This window comes from Canis aureus, chromosome 7 (genome assembly GCF_053574225.1).
Source record: "Canis aureus isolate CA01 chromosome 7, VMU_Caureus_v.1.0, whole genome shotgun sequence".
Taxonomy (NCBI): Eukaryota; Metazoa; Chordata; class Mammalia; order Carnivora; family Canidae; genus Canis; species Canis aureus.
This window is the reverse complement of record NC_135617.1, coordinates 70112328-70130249: the sequence shown is the minus strand read 5'-3', so window position 1 is coordinate 70130249 and position 17922 is coordinate 70112328. Positions and strand designations below refer to the sequence as shown.

General features: G+C 43.4%; 1 protein-coding gene and 1 long non-coding RNA gene across 4 annotated transcripts; both read right to left on the bottom strand.

The window, feature by feature from the left end:
- Positions 1-669: 669 nt before the first annotated feature.
- Positions 670-17906, bottom strand: LOC144317711 (HLA class II histocompatibility antigen, DM alpha chain). Of its 3 annotated transcripts, XM_077904514.1 has the most exons (6): positions 17676-17902; positions 4112-4688; positions 2543-2827; positions 1648-1926; positions 1290-1416; positions 670-935 (listed from the first exon to the last, which is right to left on the bottom strand). In XM_077904514.1, coding segments are annotated over exons 2-6 (798 nt in total). In that variant the 5' UTR covers positions 4218-4688; positions 17676-17902; the 3' UTR covers positions 670-934. The 3 variants fall into 3 exon arrangements, with proteins under 3 accessions (XP_077760640.1, XP_077760641.1, XP_077760642.1); XM_077904515.1 differs by lacking the exon at positions 4112-4688 and having other exon boundaries at positions 17676-17906; XM_077904516.1 differs by lacking the exons at positions 4112-4688; positions 17676-17902 and adding an exon at positions 3363-3465.
- On the bottom strand, positions 12896-17657 carry LOC144317713 (uncharacterized). The gene is made up of 2 exons (XR_013383720.1): positions 17441-17657; positions 12896-14189 (listed from the first exon to the last, which is right to left on the bottom strand). It is a non-coding gene; the product is annotated as an uncharacterized LOC144317713 (long non-coding RNA).
- Positions 17907-17922: the final 16 nt, after the last annotated feature.

The following is a 17922-nucleotide window of genomic DNA, read 5'->3' as shown; positions in this document are numbered from 1 at the left end:
TCTCTGACCAATACCAAAATAATTTCACTCTTAACTTTAATGCCACCCCCTCCTCCAAAGTAACCCCCAGACCCTAAAGAAAGCAAGAAAAAAAGAGCATGCAAAGTAATTTACCACCAGTAGTCACGTGTCCCCTGCCCCCACTATCTGCTCAGGGCAGCACCACCATAGTTCTCCTTGGATGATCCACTCTGGCCAAAGAACAAATTGTTTGGAGGGACACATGAATTGTCCCTTCAGGCTGTTTCAGGAGCTTGAATATACGGTTTTCACAGAACCAACATGATTCAGTTAGAACAGCATTTGAAAGCTTATTTTTCCCATTCCTGACCTCCCATTTTCCCAGCTACAGTGAAGGTTGAAAGGAGTTATATATTTCCCAAGGCAGCTTATACTAGCCATAAACATTTTCACAAACAGTAAAATGAAAAAAAATATCCGCAATCAGCTTCCTCCACGGTTTTGTGAGCAGATTATCAGAAAATAGCTCTGCCTTCATTTTTCATGTATTTTGCACAAACGGAGAGGAGTAAAAGCCATTGTATGGTGCTGAGACCAGGGAACAGGAGTCAACTGAGGAGCTAGGGGTTTTCCCATTTCCCTCCCTAATGAGGGCAAGCTGCATTCAAGTTAAAGCAAGTTGAACTTGAAATGACAACCCATGCAATATTAAGAAATAAGATTTATTGCCCTGAAGTGGGAAGGAATGTGGTTGTGATAAGTAAGCTGTTCTGGGTACCCCTGGGTGCAAGTCCAGGGACAGTAGAGCCCCAGCTGAGAAACTTGTACACATCCTCACGCATACACTCCCAGAGGCGTCCTGGGGACTTCTGCTCTGAGAAAGGGAGATCCTGGGCAGGATGCCAGAAACGTGAGTTCCCACTGCATGCATGGTTGACCCTGCTGGCACCAGATTCTGGTCAGGAACTATCGATCTGAGGAGAGAGAAGGATGGAGGAAAGCCATCAGGAGGACCCCCCCTCCTCCACAAAGGCCTCTCCCTGCCTGGTGCATATCCCATACAAGTTGATCTCTCTTTGGCCCCAAGTTATCTCCAAGCACCCCTCCTATAGTTCCCCATATCACTCCTCTCCCACTCAAAGCCATGCCTGTGATCCTATAACTGTGTGTATGTATGTATGTACGTAACTGGGATTCCAACCAGGAGGATGTCCATGGTGCCGACACAGGCCTCCCTATACCACAGGATGACCTTGGGCATGCCCCCACATGCACCACTGTATGTGGCTCCCATGGTTTGCCCACCCACTCCAGACACCCCGATGTACCATGAGCAAGGCTTTCGGAAGTACACGATGAGGACTAAGCCAACAATGATGCCCAGCATACCCAGGCCAAAGGCTACACCACACAGCACATTCTCCAGAAGATCAGAGGGCAGCGCATCATGGGGCACTGGAGAAAAAGAGGAGCAAGTCATCCTGGAGCCTTGGTCGGTGAGTCCCCACCCAGGGGAATGACTTGGGGGGCAGGGATTAAACAGAAGAAACAGAGGCATGAAAAATTGAAGTTGCTCAGGGTGAGAATGGACTTAAGCAAAGTGCAAGTAGAGAAAGAAAGCCCTCCCATGGGTCCATCCTTTTTTGTCCCCAAAAGAAAGCAGGCTTCCAAGGAGAAATTTCTCACCCCAATAGGCAATTGCCGTGTAGTTGTCAATCTCATGAGTCACCACGCAGGAGAAAAGATCAGAGGGTGCCGGTGTAAAGTTTAAGTAAGAAAAGGCCTGGAAGCTGAATCCATCAACAGCAGACACAAAAGTGGGCCCGATTCCTTCCACAGGGTCCAAGTGATGCCACCAGTTCACCGTCAATGTGGGTGGGAAGAGATTACTGATAAAACAGACCAGCATGTTGGGTTTGCCAAACTCCAGGGGCTTCAACGTGAACACGTCGACCATAGGAAACCCTGGTGGGAGGATTGAGGTGTGAGGGAAAGAAGTAACTAGTTTACATGGTACCCCTGAGTTTGGAAGGGATGTGGCATACAGAGGGGAGTGTAGAGACAGTGTCAGTGGGAATGGGCTTTGGAAGGAGAGATGAGGGAGGAGTTTGGGCTCTGACGGAGGTCTTCTTCCAGGCAAGTACCAGACCTTGACTAGAGGCAGAGCTAGATCCAGGCTACTCTGGGACCCTCCATCGTGACTTCCTGCAGCACTTCCTGTCTACAGTTCACACCATCATCTAATCACATGCTATCTTCTCACTGAAGCACAGGCACATCATTAGATACTTCCTTTCTCCCCTTCCATCCTCCTGAGCATAGCAACACAAGCTCTAATATTCCGTAGGCATCAACTAGTCCCTATTGCATTCATTAAATTCAATAAACAGTTCTGAACACCTACTATGTCCTGAGCACAAGTCTTTGTCCCACAACAAAAACAGAGGGCAGACCATAGCTGGTAAGGGGAGACGCAGATGACATTAGAGGAGGGGACTGGTGTGAAAGGGAATAATTCAGTGTACAGGTTGAGGAGGTTAAGAATGTAGCCCCTCTCTCTGCCCCCCGAAACACCCCTGACCTCTAGACACAGGGATTTGCCCTTCAAGTTTTGGTCCTATTTCCTCAATCATAGCTTGGCAGAATGCTTTGTCAAAGGAAATGGTGGGCATATCTCCAGACTTCTGAGCCCAGTCAGCAAATTCAGGCAGGCGAGGCACTCGAGTGTTCTGGGAAAAGTTGAAGGAGAAAAGCTGATCCCCATCATAGGCTTCCAAGAGTCCGATGCTGGGACTCCAGTTCTGGCAGTACATCGTGTGCAAGAATGTGTGGTTTTGCAGTTCATCCCGCCATGCTAGAGTAGGAGCTGCAAAGGAAACAAGGTAAGTCAGGGAGGTGGGAGTGTCCTCCTCCTCCTTAGCTTAGAAGACAGCAAGGCCTGCTTCAGGCAGAGGGGTAGGATTGGGGTGTGACCCCTTCTTGTGTCTGTTATTTAGGCTCTCCCTCCCAATAAGGGTGAAGAAGAAATCACAGGATCTCTCCAAACTTCCCCTGCCCATAAAAAGGCCAACTGTCTAAAGTTGTAAAATTAAAAAAAAAAAAAAAAAGGTCTAAAGCAACAAATTTGGAGTCACAAGGTTGGGCTGCCTGTTTGCGTGTTACATGAGGAATCTGGCCAAGGAAGTAATTGAAAGTTGAAATCTAGCTTGCACTCTGCTCACCAAGCATGCCACATGGCACAGGGCTGCATCCTCCCAAAAAAGATACTTTTGTCTAAATCACAGAAGGCCACTATGTTAACTTGTGAAGGGCTTCGATGGGTTCCCCCATCTTAGAAGGGAGGGTAAATTAAGGAATGGTCATGGCCTCCCCAAGCCACACATGACACTGCCCCATCTTACCCCCAGAAAACATGGTTAGCTAAAAAACCAATCTCCAGGTTTCTCTTCAGCTGCTTCATCAGCACCAGACCTCTCTGAAAACCTCCTCATCTCCCTCAGCCCTCCAGCCCCTGCAATGACAGGAGTGGGAGGACCCAAAGTTGTAGGCAATAATATCTATCCTTTGGAATTCCTGGCAAGAATCTCCCCACACACAGGAGCAGGAAACTTTCTATCCAGTACTCAATATCTAGAATAATAGATATTTAGAGGAAGAAGGATCTTCAGATTATTCATCCATTCCACCCGTCCTTTACAAGGAAGGAAACTAAGGACCAATAAAAGTTAAGAGACTTTCAAGAACCACAAGGTGAGTTGATGACAGAGTGCAGAGCAGATACCTAAATAGGACAGTAACATAATATTTACTTTGTTCAAATCCCAGCTCTGCCACTTTCCAACTGCATGAATTTGAATACATTACCTAGAGTCTCTTAGTCTCATTTTTTTTTTCCATTTGTAAAATGGATATAATAATCTCTTTCAAGAGATTGTTTCGAGTGCAATATATAAAGCACCTCTGACATTGTTTGGCCATCCATCCATAGTTGATCTCTTTCCCAATTCTGCTATTGTTTCCACTACTCCATAATACTTCCTGCCACTTACAAAGCACAGGGCTTCAAATGCAAAGAAGACTTCAAATGCTCTGGGCAGTTTGCTAGGCTCTGACCTGTCAGGATTGAAGTAAAGGCGAGGTATTGTCATACCTTCAGGGGCGGTCCGGGAGTAGGGCAGCAGCCACAGGAGGTGTAACAGCCTTAGCAGTGCAGCTCCCTGCCTCTGCTCATGATCCATATCTTCACACCACACCATGGGCTAAGACCTACCAACCAGCTGACCCAGGGCCCCAAATTCCTTCCCCAGATCATGTTCCACCAGCTAGTTCCAATAGTTGCCTTTATCACTTGGTTAAACCAATCACAGAAGTGTAGGGTTTAACATCATCAGTTGCTGGGGAGAGACACAGTGCCAGCAACCTCTTCTAAGACTTGGCTCTTTCACCAGGCCAGAGTCGGGTGTGTAACTGGGCTGGGAAGACAATGGAGGGATGTCTGCCTCCTGCTGGGGATCCCTCTGTAGTACCAAACCGTCAGCTTAAGCTGGTAACCTAGGCAATGGGCTCTTCAGAGCAGCACCACCTCCTGGCAGTTGGCTGCAGTGGGGAAGCTCCTCTTCCCACGGCAAACTCCCAGGGCTCTTCAGACCCCGCCTCCTCCTCCCTCCAGCCCTCCTTCCTCTTTTTCTCTCTGAGAGGTGTTCTTCGGGCATTAGCTCAATTTCATTCTGCAGAAATACATGGAAAATTTAATAAGTACTAGTATTGGGTCCAGTGCTAGAAATACAAAGATGAATAAAGGGTATTCCTGCTTTCAAAGAGCTTAAAGTCTAGTTGGCGGGGTGGGGGAGTCAATGAATAAATAATTACACAACAATGTAATGTTTCCAACAAGAATGTGCTCAGTGTTTTAAAAGTATTAACTTTATGAGGATGGAACATAATCCAAGCTTCTGAGAATCTTGAAAGAAAAACAATTTGACCAGCAGAACCCGAAGGAAGAGAAAAGCATTCTAGGGCAAGGGCCAGGCGAATATGTGAAGGCAAAGGCATTCAGAGCTCCTTCCCTTGGAGACATCTGTGTGGTTGGATGTGAATGGTGTGGAGACTACTGATTGTGTCCCTGTTTGGTAGTAGTGCATGGAGGAGTGTCAAGATGAGCTGGAAATTTAAGCAAGAGCCAGATCACATAGGCCATGTTATAACACAAAGAGGGTCTGGCTTTTAGAGGTATTAAAACTGAGGAGTGACCCAATTATTTTAAATTTTAGAAAAACTGGTCTTCAAAAATTTCAAAGGATGGACTGGAGCTTAGAAAAAATTGAGCTAAAACTGCTGGTCAGAGTCTATATTACATTACATCAAAATAAGTTGCACACACCCACATACCACTCTTTTTTAGCAATATAGCAATAATTTAGTTGAGAATTGATAAGAACCTGAATTAAGTCATGAACAGAGGCAATGGAGGGAATAGAATATTGAGATAATTAGGAGACAGAATCTAAAGGGCTTGGCTACTGATTAGCCAAGCAGAGGAGTCAAGGCCAACACTAAGATTTCTAGATTAGCTGGCTGGGTGGGTAGTCAGTAATGAAATAGAAAAGGAGCCAAAGAAGCAGATTTGATGAAGAAGAGGATGAGTTTAGTGTTGTACATGTAGAATGTGAGATGCCAGTGAAAGAACCATGCAGGAGACATGAGGTATATGGGTATAGAACTGAAGCATGGGCTGAGAAACCTCAATTTGGGAGTCATGAGCACAAATGTTGAAGCAGAAGCAGTGGATAAGATCATGCAAGTAGACTGTGCAGACAGAACAGGAAGTGGCATGATGTAAGTCTGCATGGATTCCAACCCCAACCCTCTTGCCAGTTATCATCCAGGATCTAGTTGGGAATATAGAACCACTCTAGGTCTTCCAGACTCAGGGAATTTAATACAGGAAATCAGTCACAAAGGTGTTAAAAGGGCAAGAAGTACAAAAAGGAAAAGGTGTCTGGAGGCACAAATAGAGGAATATCTAGAAATCAGAAGCTATTCTTCCCCTGACATGGAATCCACGTCCATGCCTGCTGTTGCCCTGGGACTGACACCATCATAGCTAGTTCTGGATCTGCTGAAAAGGTTCCATCTTCTTCAAGGCTGGATAATTGAGAAGATGCTTTCTCTACCTAGAAGGCTTACGTCCAGAATCACCCATTCTTACTGCTGCCATATCTACCAGCAACTGTCACTCTGTTAGAAACTAAAGCAGGAAGCTTCTCAGTTTCCCCTGCCTTCATATCCCTTGCCAGTGCCTCCTATTGGGAGAATATAATGGGAAGCCAACCAGCTAATAAGCCTAAGAAGTACATGCTTTACAGACGCCTTGGCCAAGCAGTTCAGAACACAGTATAGGAGGGCGAGCCTGGCACTAACACCAGAAAATAACCAGTACATGGACATGCACCAATTTGTAGAGATTTGGTGACACCAGGAGCATCCAGATAGCCATGAGAGCTAAGAGAAGAACAAGGAAGGAGCAGATTCAGAGAAGCAGAGGTGTTCCATGAAGAAGGACAAGGTCAGCATTATAAAATGCTACCCAGAAGTCAAGGAAGGACTAGAAGTGTCCTTAGATTTGGTAATTATGAAATGGTTGACAAATGTATTGAGAGCAGTTTCAGTGTTGTAGTGGGAGTTGACTCCAGATTGTGGTGGGCTAAGAAGCAAGTGGGAGGTGAGGGAGAAAACTGTCACAGTATATGCTGGGAAGTCTAATAGAGAAGAAAAAGAGAGAAAGACAGAAGGGATGGGGGAAGAAGCAGTGAGAAACATCTAATGTGGCAATTAAGTAACCTTAGAAATCAATCTATGTGAATATAATCCCTCAGTATCTCAGACTTTCAAAATCCATACTCCCCTTTGAAAAATAAATATCAGCAGCAATAATAGCCAAAACCCAAAACAACCCCATGATCTCCTGGATATTCTGAAACACTAATGTGTATATATGTGCAAGCACATATATGAGTTTGTGTGGTGGGGGGCAGGCAGAGTGGCAAGGCTGGAGTAGGGTTTGGAAATCATTGTGTTACGCTCCGAAAAACAGAACATTTTCCCAATGTCCCACTCTTTGTAGACTAATCCATCAACAGTTCCTGCAGTGGGAAGATTCAGGCCTTTTAGGGCAGCAGAAAGGAAGTTTATGACATCATCAGGACCATAGGGGGAGACATAGTGCACACAGCCACCTAGAATCTAAGGCAGGAGAATCCGAAAACCTCTGTGAAGGATCAGATAGGAAATATTCTAGGCTTTGAGCCATTCATCTCTGTGTTATGCACTCAGCTGCAAGTGCACAAACAGCCACAGACAACATGTCAATGTTGAAAGAGCATGGCTATGCTGGATTCCTCCCAGCTTCCTCCCACACTTCCTGGGCATCTCCTCAGTCTCCTTCGTGGACCACTTTCTTTCAGTCATTCTGAAAACACCATTTAGGTGGTGTTCCCTGGAATTTTGTTCTTAACCTTTTTTTTACTTATGGACACTGGAATTTAAATTTCATACAATTTTCATGACATCATTCTTTCGCTTTTCTTCCAACCATTTAAAAATGTAACCATTTCTCTTAGTTCTTGGGCCCCTTAAAAGATGGTGGGCTGGATTTTGCTCCATACTATAGTTTTCTGAACACCATTCTCTGTATGTGGTCAGAATTGAGATGGGGACTCAAAATAAACCAAAGAAGGGCTCCATTTCCCCTTGGGGGTGGCTATTGATTAATGATTGTGGCCCAGATAGGACAGACTGTTTGGAAGGAGGTCTGAGGGGACATGAGGAAGAAGACTAGGTAGGAAGGCTAGGAACAGGTAAAGCAGTCACTGCAACTACTCTGCGTGAGAGGAAAGAAATAAAAGGGTACAAGTTCTTCACAGATTAGAGTGTAGACAAGATCAAGGTGAGCAGATATATAACCACCCATCATCAAGACTCTGGCCAGGTGTGGTCAACTCTTCTCTCCCAGTAAAGAGTAACAAGTTCAAACAGTTAGGACTATCCTTCCCTCTATGCAATCCTGTCAGTACTCTCCAACAAGTTCTGTAACAGATATCTCAAAGAGTCTCTAATTAGTTTGCAGAAGTAATTGCATGCGAGAGGAGCAAGGCAATTGGTTCTGTATCCCAGTAACTCACTGTATATTTTGGTCATTAAATAGGAATGTCCCTGAAAATAATGGCACCTGTGAATCTAGTAGCTCATGGCTTTCTAACACAGCTCACTCATCCCTTTCTAGCCCCATTTATTTTTCCTAGAAGGCCAAATTTCCTGAAAAGGGCATGGGTTTCCATATTTCCATTTTTATACTTGCCATTTATGCTGTAACTCTCAACAATGAGACTGTTCATCAATGTTTTTGAGTTGTTAAATCAAATGAACTCTTTGCAACATTTGACACTGTTGGCCATGCCCTCCTTCCTAAAATGGCCTATTTTTTGGCATCATGAATCTCTCCTAGTCTTTTTGCTCCTACTTCTTTGGCGTCCTCTTCTCTGTCTTCTTTGTGGACTCCTTTCTTAACAGCTGGTGTTCCCTGGAGTTTTGTCCTCAACCTTTTCTCTTCTCACATTTGTCCTGGATGGCATGCCTTCAGATGCCTCCTATTTGCTGATGTCTTCCAAATTTACTCCTTGAGCTCAGTTCTTTCCCTGAATTTCATACCACCCATATACTCAACTGCCTTTCAACATCTCCACTTGACCTCCACAGCAGTTCTCAAACTGTATTCTCCACAAAAGTGTCCCTCAAGAAATTTTTTGGACTGTAAACTTGATAGTAGCAATTTTTAAAAAGATTTTATTTATTTATTCATGAGAGACACACAGAGAGAGGCAGAGACATAGGTAGAGGGAGAAGCAGGCTCCCCCTCCCCCTGTCCCCCTGGGACAGATCCCCCAGTCCGGGACTCTGGGATCACGCCCTGAGCTGAAGACATGCTCAACCACTCAGCCACCCAGGCGTCTCGATAGTAACAATTTTTTATTTTTAAATTTACCTCAACACAGAGGTAATAAGATGCCAAACCATAATAATCTCATTATGTAATCATTTATTATATTGAATAAAACTTCGAGATGTAGGCAATAGACACCAATTCTGGCTAACTTAACTTTTAAAATGGCAATTTACTGGAAGGATACTGAGCTAAATTCATAAAATCAAAAGAAGAATGGAATAAGCTAGCCTCAGGAAGGAAAGCCTCAGGGGTCTTAGCAGCAAGAGCTGAGCTGCTGTTAATTACGCCTCACCCTTAAAGACCTCCAGCCACCATCTCCCAAGTTTCACATTGCTGGGAGAGATGATCTGATTGGCTCAGCTTGTATTAGTGTGTATCTCTGGATCAATTAGCTGTGGCCAGGCACAATATCACCCCTATGTATCACAGTTATTCCCAGAGAAGGGAGAATCATCATGAACCAAAAACCACCTCAATACGCTATCTTCAACAGATGACATGCTGGACAATTGCATGACATCATCTGAGACATTAACACAAGGTTAAATCTGTGTATTAATGCTCAGATAGCATTTTCCAACTAACTGCCTGAGTGATATATGTCTTCCACTTGATCTCTGGTCTGTCACAAGTCTTGGCACAAATTCGAAACATACTCATAATATGATTCAGTGTTGACTTAGTAATAATAAAAATTTTACATTCCACTAATTGATTTCTTTTAGATCTATGACTAAAATATATATATTTTTAATTTTATGGTGAAAAATTTCAAACAGGGGCGCCTAAGTGCTCAGTTGGTTAAGCATCTGACTCTTCATTTCAGCTTAGGTCACGATCTCAGGGTCATAGGATGGAACCCTGTGTCAGGCTCTGCGCTCAGCAGAGTCTGCTTGTCCCTCTCTCTCTGCTCCTCCCTCTGCTGTCCTCCCACCTCTATCTCTAAATAAGTGAAAACTTTTTTTAAAAATTTCAAACAAACATAAAAGAGAATATAATAAATCCTCATTTTACTCTCATGAGCTTCAACCTTCTAAAACTCTTCCATTCTTGTTTCATCTATTCTGTTCCATGTCCTTTTTATCTATTCTGTTCCATGTCCTTTTTTTTTTTTTTTTTTCCTTTTCTGGGCTATTTTAAACAAATTCTGCCATTATATTTCTCAGATAACTTTTCTTTTAACAGAATACAATACTATTACCACAACCAACCAAATTAAAAACAATTGTTTAATTTCATTTAAACCAGTCTGTGCTCATTTTTCCCCAGTGATCTTCAAAAATGTCTAAATTCTAAATGAAAAGCAGTGTGTTATGATTTCCAAACTGCATTCATTTCAAAAGTATTGACAAGTTTTTTCTTTCTTTTTTTTTTTTAAGATTTTATTTATTTGAGAGAGAGAAAGAGAGGGAGGGGGAGAGAGAGAATGAGCAAGCAGAGGGGAGAGGCAGAAGAGAGGGAAGAGGAGACTCCCCGCTGAGCAAGGAGCCTAATGTGGGGGGGGGACTTGATCCCAGGATCTGGAGATCATGACCTGAGCCACAGCAGATGTTTAACCATCTGAGCCATCTAGGTCATTTACATTAGGTCTCAAAAACCTCTGTTGATGGTTCAATAAAGAATTCTAATAGGCAAATGAAGTCTAGCAATTACAATCTTGAATACCCTTCCATCTCAAAATTTACAAAACTAAGCTCATTACCCTCCTTCCCAACAAGTTCCAACTCCTATATTCAAGACCTCAGTAAATAACTTGACTATCCAATCAATCATCTAAGCCACAAATCTATGAGTCAACCTTGACCACTTCATCTTCCTCAAATCTTCTCATCCAATTGTTTAGCAAGTCCTATCAATTCTACCTTGTTAATATCTCTTGCATCTGTCCTCTTTTCTTCCCATTCCCACTGGCTCAGGCCTTCATTGATTTGTTTGCTTTTCCCTGGATTACTTTAACTTTCTTCTTGATCTGTCTCCATTCTTATTTTCTAGTGCTGCCAAAGGAATCTTTTTATTATGCATATTTCATCACATCATACTTTGGTACAAAAACCTTCAATGATTGTAATCTGCTTCCTTAGTATGATCCTTAATGACCTGAACTCCATTTAACCTATGTCTGTATGTCCTTTGAGATGAAATCTCACTTCCCTCAGGAAGCCTTGGAACCTGGAACAGGGATTAGTGGCTTCTTCTGTATGCTGCCACAGCTCCCTGTGCCTGCCATTACCATCATTTTTCTTGTACTACTCTCTCTATATATGTGCTTCACAGTCATCTCACCCTCACTGCAAGATCCTTAAGGAACCATGTCCTATTCTTTTTTTTTCACACTCTTAGCATCCACCAAGAAGATACACCAACAAGTAACTGTTCACTGGATGAATGTGTGGTGTTACTGAAGATGATGAAACCGAGACTAAAGAGCCCTCAAGCATTAGATGAATGATAGACAATCCCTTCAAACAGTCAACAGTAGGTCTTACCAGTCATGCCTATAGGCTACCCTGCAAATACTTTCACCTCCACTGCCTTCCCTGTGCAACCCACCATTCTCCACACTCTTCCCATTCCATTCTAGGTCCTTCCCAAGCTACATGCCAACTGCCATTTTCTTCCTACTCCCTTCCACCTCCTGTTTCAGAGAGTGAACCTAGTCATCCATCTCCCATTTACCCTCATTCCCAGCTCAATATCTCTTCACATCCACGAATGAATATTCATTCTTTCTTTTAGCTACTTTATTAGGATGTATAGCAACTATACAATCCTTTATTAGGATTTATTAGCAACTCTGTCAACTACAAGGTTGGAATTTATTATTCCATATATAAATAAGAAAACCATGGCTCAAAGAGGTTTGTTTGTTTATTTATTTATTTAGCAAGTATGTATTGACCACCTTCTATCTGCCTGGCAGGATGCTGGACACCAGACACCTACCATCATCACACTTATAATCTAGTGAAAATAGAGATATTAAACAAATCTAAAAATGCAAATTATAAAAGGAAGGGAAAAAAACTGAGATCTGTTAGACTAACTGGAATGGGGAACCTAATGATACGGAGATGAGATCTGAAGGGTGAGTAGGAGTTAGGCAGAGTGGGAAGAATGCTCCTCTTGGAGGGAACAGCAGTAGCGTAAGCCATGAAGACAGGCAAGAGACTAGCTAGCTCCTTCAAGGAAGTGAAAGATCAGTGCGGCTGGAGCATAATCAGCAAGTAGAAGATGGTAGATGAGGCCAGAGTCGGGCAGAAGCAAGACCACGTGGGACCTTGTGGACCACAGGGAGGCTTGAGCCCCCTTCTAAGCATAGATAGTCCTGAGATTGCAACTATTTTATTCCTTCTCATCTCACATGTGAATGCATGCTAGCTGACCTACCTCCAGTCTCTCCGAACCCAATCCATGGTGCATCCTGTTGCCAAATAGATCTCCCTATAAAGGTAGCTTTCACTTCTCCTCTTAGAAAAGTTAAATAGTTCCCTTCTTTCTACTATATTCAGTCTGGATTACTTGGCCTGGGTTTTCAGGTTGCCCATGCTCTGTATTCTTTTTTTTTTTTTTAATTTTTTTTTTTTTTATTTATTTATGATAGTCACAGAGAGAGAAAGAGAGGGCAGAGACACAGGCAGAGAGAGAAGCAGGCTCCATGCACCGGGAGCCTGATGTGGGAATCGATCCCGGGTCTCCAGGATCGCGCCCTGGGCCAAAGGCAGGCGCCAAACCGCTGCGCCACCCAGGGATCCCCATGCTCTGTATTCTATCCCCAGCTTACAGAAACTGCTCTCAATATCAGTAATGACCCCCAATTACCAACCCATGAGTTTTCCTTCTTTGTCTGCAGAATATCACTTTCTCATTCAATCAGAACAAGGTTCTTAACTTGCAGTTCCACAAGCCACAAAATTCAGGGGTCATGAACGTGGATGGAATTTTTTAAAGTCACTTTTATTTCCAATAACATCAAACTGAAATTTAAGTTTAGGAATGTAGAAAGCAAATCTTTGTAGTACTAGCAGTACCTGCAATGTTTTCATCAATAGAAATCAATTAATATTTTCATGTCACATACAGATATCTCAAAATATCTCTATAATTTAATAAGTTGTTAGACTTGCCAATAAATCATTTTATTTGTTACTTAAGAACCACATGTATTATATTAACATGGAAGCACATATTACTGGATCATCACACACTTCTTTAAACATAATTCTGATAATTATGTGTTTTATTTATACGTTTACAAATGGTATTGTCAAACAAGGTCCTAAGGCTCTAGCAGACTGTCAAAGAAGTCCATGGCACAAACAAGCACAACAACTCCTGATTAGTCATTTATTCAACAAACATGAAGCCCTTACTGAGGCCTTGTCTTGTTCTGGCATCTTCATATTATGTAATTTTGCTTTTCTTTCTTGTTTAATACTCTTCCATTGGTTCTACTTCCTATTCTGTTCCCTGAATAAGGATCTAACCCAAAGTTCAATCTTCGACTCAAAACTAAATTCTATTTTATACTTCCTTATAAATCTCATCTACCTGCATGACTGAATCAAACATCAATTCAAAGATGACTCCCAAATCTACCTCCCCTGATCTTTTTTCTCAACTTTAGTCCTAGATCTTAAACTACCTGCTGTGTTTAGCAACCAGAAAAACAGATCATCCATGGGCAGACTACTTGGGTTCACATCCCAGCTTAAGATCACTTACTAAAAGTGTGACCACAAGTAAATTATTTAACATCTATTGCTTCAATTGCTTCATTTGAAAAATGGGGATGATAATAATAGCATCTACTTCATAAGGTTATAAGAAAGGAATTAAAAGAGTTAATACATATAACAGCACTGGGGCACCTGAGTAGTTCAGTTGGTTAAATTTCAGACTCTTGGCTTTGGCTCAGGTTATGATCTCAGGGCCATGAGACCTAGCCTTCATTGGGCTCGTGCTCAGCAGAGTCTGCTTGAGATTTTCTCTCCCTCTCATCTCCCACCCCTACAAGTGTTCTAAATAAATAAATAAATTTTTTAAAACATTTTTTAAAATTTATTTATGATAGTCATACAGAGAGAGAGGGAGAGAGAGGCAGAGACATAGGCAGAGGGAGAAGCAGGCTCCACGCACCGGGAGCCTGACGTGGGATTCGATTCCCGGTCTCCAGGATCGTGCCCTGGGCCAAAGGCAGGCGCCAAACTGCTGCACCACCCAGGGATCCCTAAATAAATTTTTAAAAAGAAAAAAAAATACATGTAAAGCACTTATAACAGCCCCAAACACATTTCAAGTATTCAACAAATGTGAGCTATCACAAATGTGGTCTCATCTCCTTTCAACCCGACATTTGTATTCGGTGTTTATTAACAGGTATCATGCTAGCTACTGCGAATATGAAGACAGGGTTCTTATCTAACGACATAACATGGGTCAAGGAATTGCTCAAATGACTCCCCAGCTAGTCCAAGCTTAATGGCACTAGAAATCTTTTTACAACACTGCCTCAGATAAATTTATCTTCCAATCTTCTCTTCTCTTGCTTTACCTCTTATGGCTTATATCCTATTCTGGCCAGACTGGAGTGCTCTGCTCTCCGTGAAGATGGCCTGTGCTGTTCTGCTTCTGTCTTTCCTCACACCATTCCAATGTCTCAATTATATACTTGACAGAAATGATGACTTACAATGATTATTTCCCCAATACTATGAATGATGCCCCATAAACATACATTACAATTTCATCTAAGTCACATACTTAAGTATTCATTCCCTTCAACATTTGCTCACTTTGTGAGCACCTCACATTGACCAGTTACTCTGCCAAGAGCTGTGAATATTTTTTTTAAAAAGAATACAATATGGGGATCCCTGGGTAGCTCAGAGGTTTGGCGCCTGCCTTTGGCCCAGGGCGTGATCCTGGGGTCCTGGGATCCGCGTCCCGCGTTGGACTCCCTGCATGGGACCTGCTTCTCCCTCTGCCTGTGTCTTTGCCTCTCTCTGTGTCTCTCATGAATAAATAAAATCTAAAAAAAAACAAACAACAACAACAATATGACCGTGTTCTCAAGATCAAAGTCTAGTAATGAAACATGTAATCACATAAACACCACTCACTATGAAAGGTGCAATCATAAAAGGAAGGGACACCAAGGAATGAGCAGTCAACTCAATTTGGGAGGCAAAAGTAGGCTTTTTAGATGATGGATTTGGGGCTTTGATTGATTGGAGAAGTTTATTCCGTATAAGAGAGCAGTATGTGTAAAATACAGAGGTATAAACCAAAATGGTCTGTCTGGGGAACAGTTCATTATGGCTGGAACATAGGGCCCAAGGGAAAGTGGCCACACACAAAACTAGACAGGACTTTCTGGTAAGCATAGGCATTTGGGCTTTATCACACAGGCAATAAGGAATTAATACAGGATTTAAGCAGTAGCATATGGCCAGAGCTGTGTTTCAGAAAGCTCAGTCCTGGCAGTATTGTGGCAGAGGCAGGGAAGAAAATCTAAAGCAGTACTGTTGAATAGAACTTTCTGCAATAATGGAAATGTTCTATCACTCCTGCTGTCCAATATGACAGCCACTAACCACATGTGGCTAATGAGAACTTGAAATGTGACTAGTGCTACTGAGGAACTTCAGAATTTAATATTAATTTAAATAGCAACATGCGCCTAGTGGCCACTATACTGGACAATACAGCTTTAGAGAGAGGGAAATCAGTTGGGAAGCTGTTGATGTAGCTCAGGTGATAGGACTATGACAGAATGTGATTCAGTAAATACTTAAGAGGCAAAATAGTAAGTTTTGTGGGTATAAAGTTGTGTGTGTGGGGGGGAAGAACCCAAGAATGGGTTCCTAGATTCCAGGCTTTGTGACTGAATAGCTGCAATTAACCAAGGTAATACAGAAGCAGATCTAGCATGCATAGACTGCATCAATTTTAAACTGGTTTAAGTGCCCGAGAGTTAATCAAGAGGTAATATTTAGTTCCAAGTTTAACTCCGACAAATCTTTTGAACTTAAGGCTCAGCATGTGTAAAGACACACGTTTAAGAGGCTTAGAGCCACTGAGTGAGATTAGAGAAGATGAACAGAACTAGAAGCAAACTAAGGCAAAAATCCTGACAAACATCATCAACCCATTAGAAGAAGCTAGAGTCCACAAAAGAAATGAGCAGTTGGACAAGCAGGGAAAGAAACAGGTGAGAATGGCCACAGAAGGGGCATCTGGGTGGCTCAGTTGGTTAAGCTTCTGCCTTCAGCTCAGGTCTTGATCCCAGGTCCTGGGATCCAGGCTGTAGTCCCTGCTCTGCAGGGAGCCTGCTTCTCCCTCTCCTGCTTTCCAGGTTTGTGCTCTGTCAAATAAATAAATCTTTAAAAAAAAAGGAATGACCACAGAAATCAAGGGTGTAGAGAATTTCAGGAAGAAAATATGATCAAATGTCTAATGTTTCAGAGGTCAAGTAAGCTGAGAACTGAAAAGTTCATCGTGACTGCCAATCAGGTCCTTGGTGACATCTGCCAGAACACTTTCAATAATGGAAGAAATGGACTGAAGAGTGGGAATGGGGCTTAGAAAAATTTAGATGATATTTTCAGGTCTTGACTGTGCAGGATAGCTCAGAGTAAATAGTCTACAAAGGAACACAGTATTGGTAGGGTTTTCCTTTTTTGAGGCTGGCAAACCAATACAGGAGGAAAGTTTAAAATACTAATGGGAACGAAATGGAGGATAGCTTTAGAGTGATAGGCTAAAGTTGACCAGGTCTAAAGAAAAGGAATTCCCTTACATCCAAGAGAGGATTTCTAGTACAATACTAAAGGGTTACAGGCAAGGCCCAGTTTATAGGACGGAGATGGAAAATCCCGAGTCCTCCCGCAGATTGGCTCTTCTGTTCTGTTCTTTTGGTGGGGAATAGAGGTTATGAACTACAGTGAGGATTTGAACCCATACACTGAGGGTCAAGGGAGAGATTACTGGCTATAAACAAGTAAAATGTTTGCTTTAGGTGGCAACAGAATCACCATAATATCCTTAATTTTTATGAGATTGATTTAACATTTATAGAACAGAGGGCGAAGCCTCAGGAAAAAGTAGTTTTAAATGAAATAGAGCACGAGATCAGTAAAGAAGTGAAAGTGATCAGAAGGCTCTAAATTTTGTGGAAGGAAGGAGTCGAGGCTGGCAGGCGTCAGTGAAGCGATGAAGTAAGTCTGGGTAGGTTCAGGGGAAGTAAGAGGCTGTAAGGCTGCTTAAGACAAAGATGCCGGAAAAAACGCCCCCATCTACCGTTCTCAGCTCATTTCCCGCCCGCGGCACCAGGAAGGTGATAAACCCCCTTTCCCTTTGTCGAACCACACCAGGGGAAGGCCCCACCCTGCAAGCCCTCACATCCCCTCCCTCACTGACAAGAGCTTCGAGGCGCGCGTTTTTTCTAGACTGTACAGAGCGAACCAAGCGGCGACTTACACCTGGGTAAGAGGAACCAAAGCAGGCTGCCCCCCGGCGAACGGTGAGGCCACCGATACTGAGGGAGGAGGGGCCGCTCAGACCAGAGATAAGCGCGTCGCGCCCGCTTCCGCCCCACCCACTGCGCGCGCTCTCAGGCCCAGCGAGGGAGCGGCCGTGCCTCCGGACGCATGCGCTCTGTTGCGCTCCCCCGCCGACTCCAATGCTCCTTTCCCCTCCCCCAATCGGAGCTCACCCTTGCGCCTGCGCAGTGCACGTTCTCGGGCTGTGGCAGCCATGCTGAGCCCGTACGGAGAGGCTAGTGGGGGGGACGGGGTCGACGACAGCGGGATAGGAAGCCGGGGATGTGGAGAAGCAGCGGCATTAGAGCGCCCCGGCTCTCTGGAGATAGGTCAGGGCCATGCAGCCTCTTTGGCCTCTTGCGCGACCCCCAGAAACCTTCGGAAAACTGTTCCTCGTGGGGGGGGGGGGGAGGGACGGCT

Coding starts and splice junctions, on each gene's coding strand:
- LOC144317711 (XM_077904514.1), bottom strand. CDS start 4,217: ATGGTGTGGTGTGAAGATATGGATCATGAGCAGAGGCAGGGAGCTGCA. Junction 2,828..4,111: donor CTCCCGGACCGCCCCTGAAG/GTATGACAATAC, acceptor TTTCCTTTGCAG/CTCCTACTCTAGCATGGCGG. Junction 1,927..2,542: donor GCAAATCCCTGTGTCTAGAG/GTCAGGGGTGTT, acceptor TCCTCCCACCAG/GGTTTCCTATGGTCGACGTG.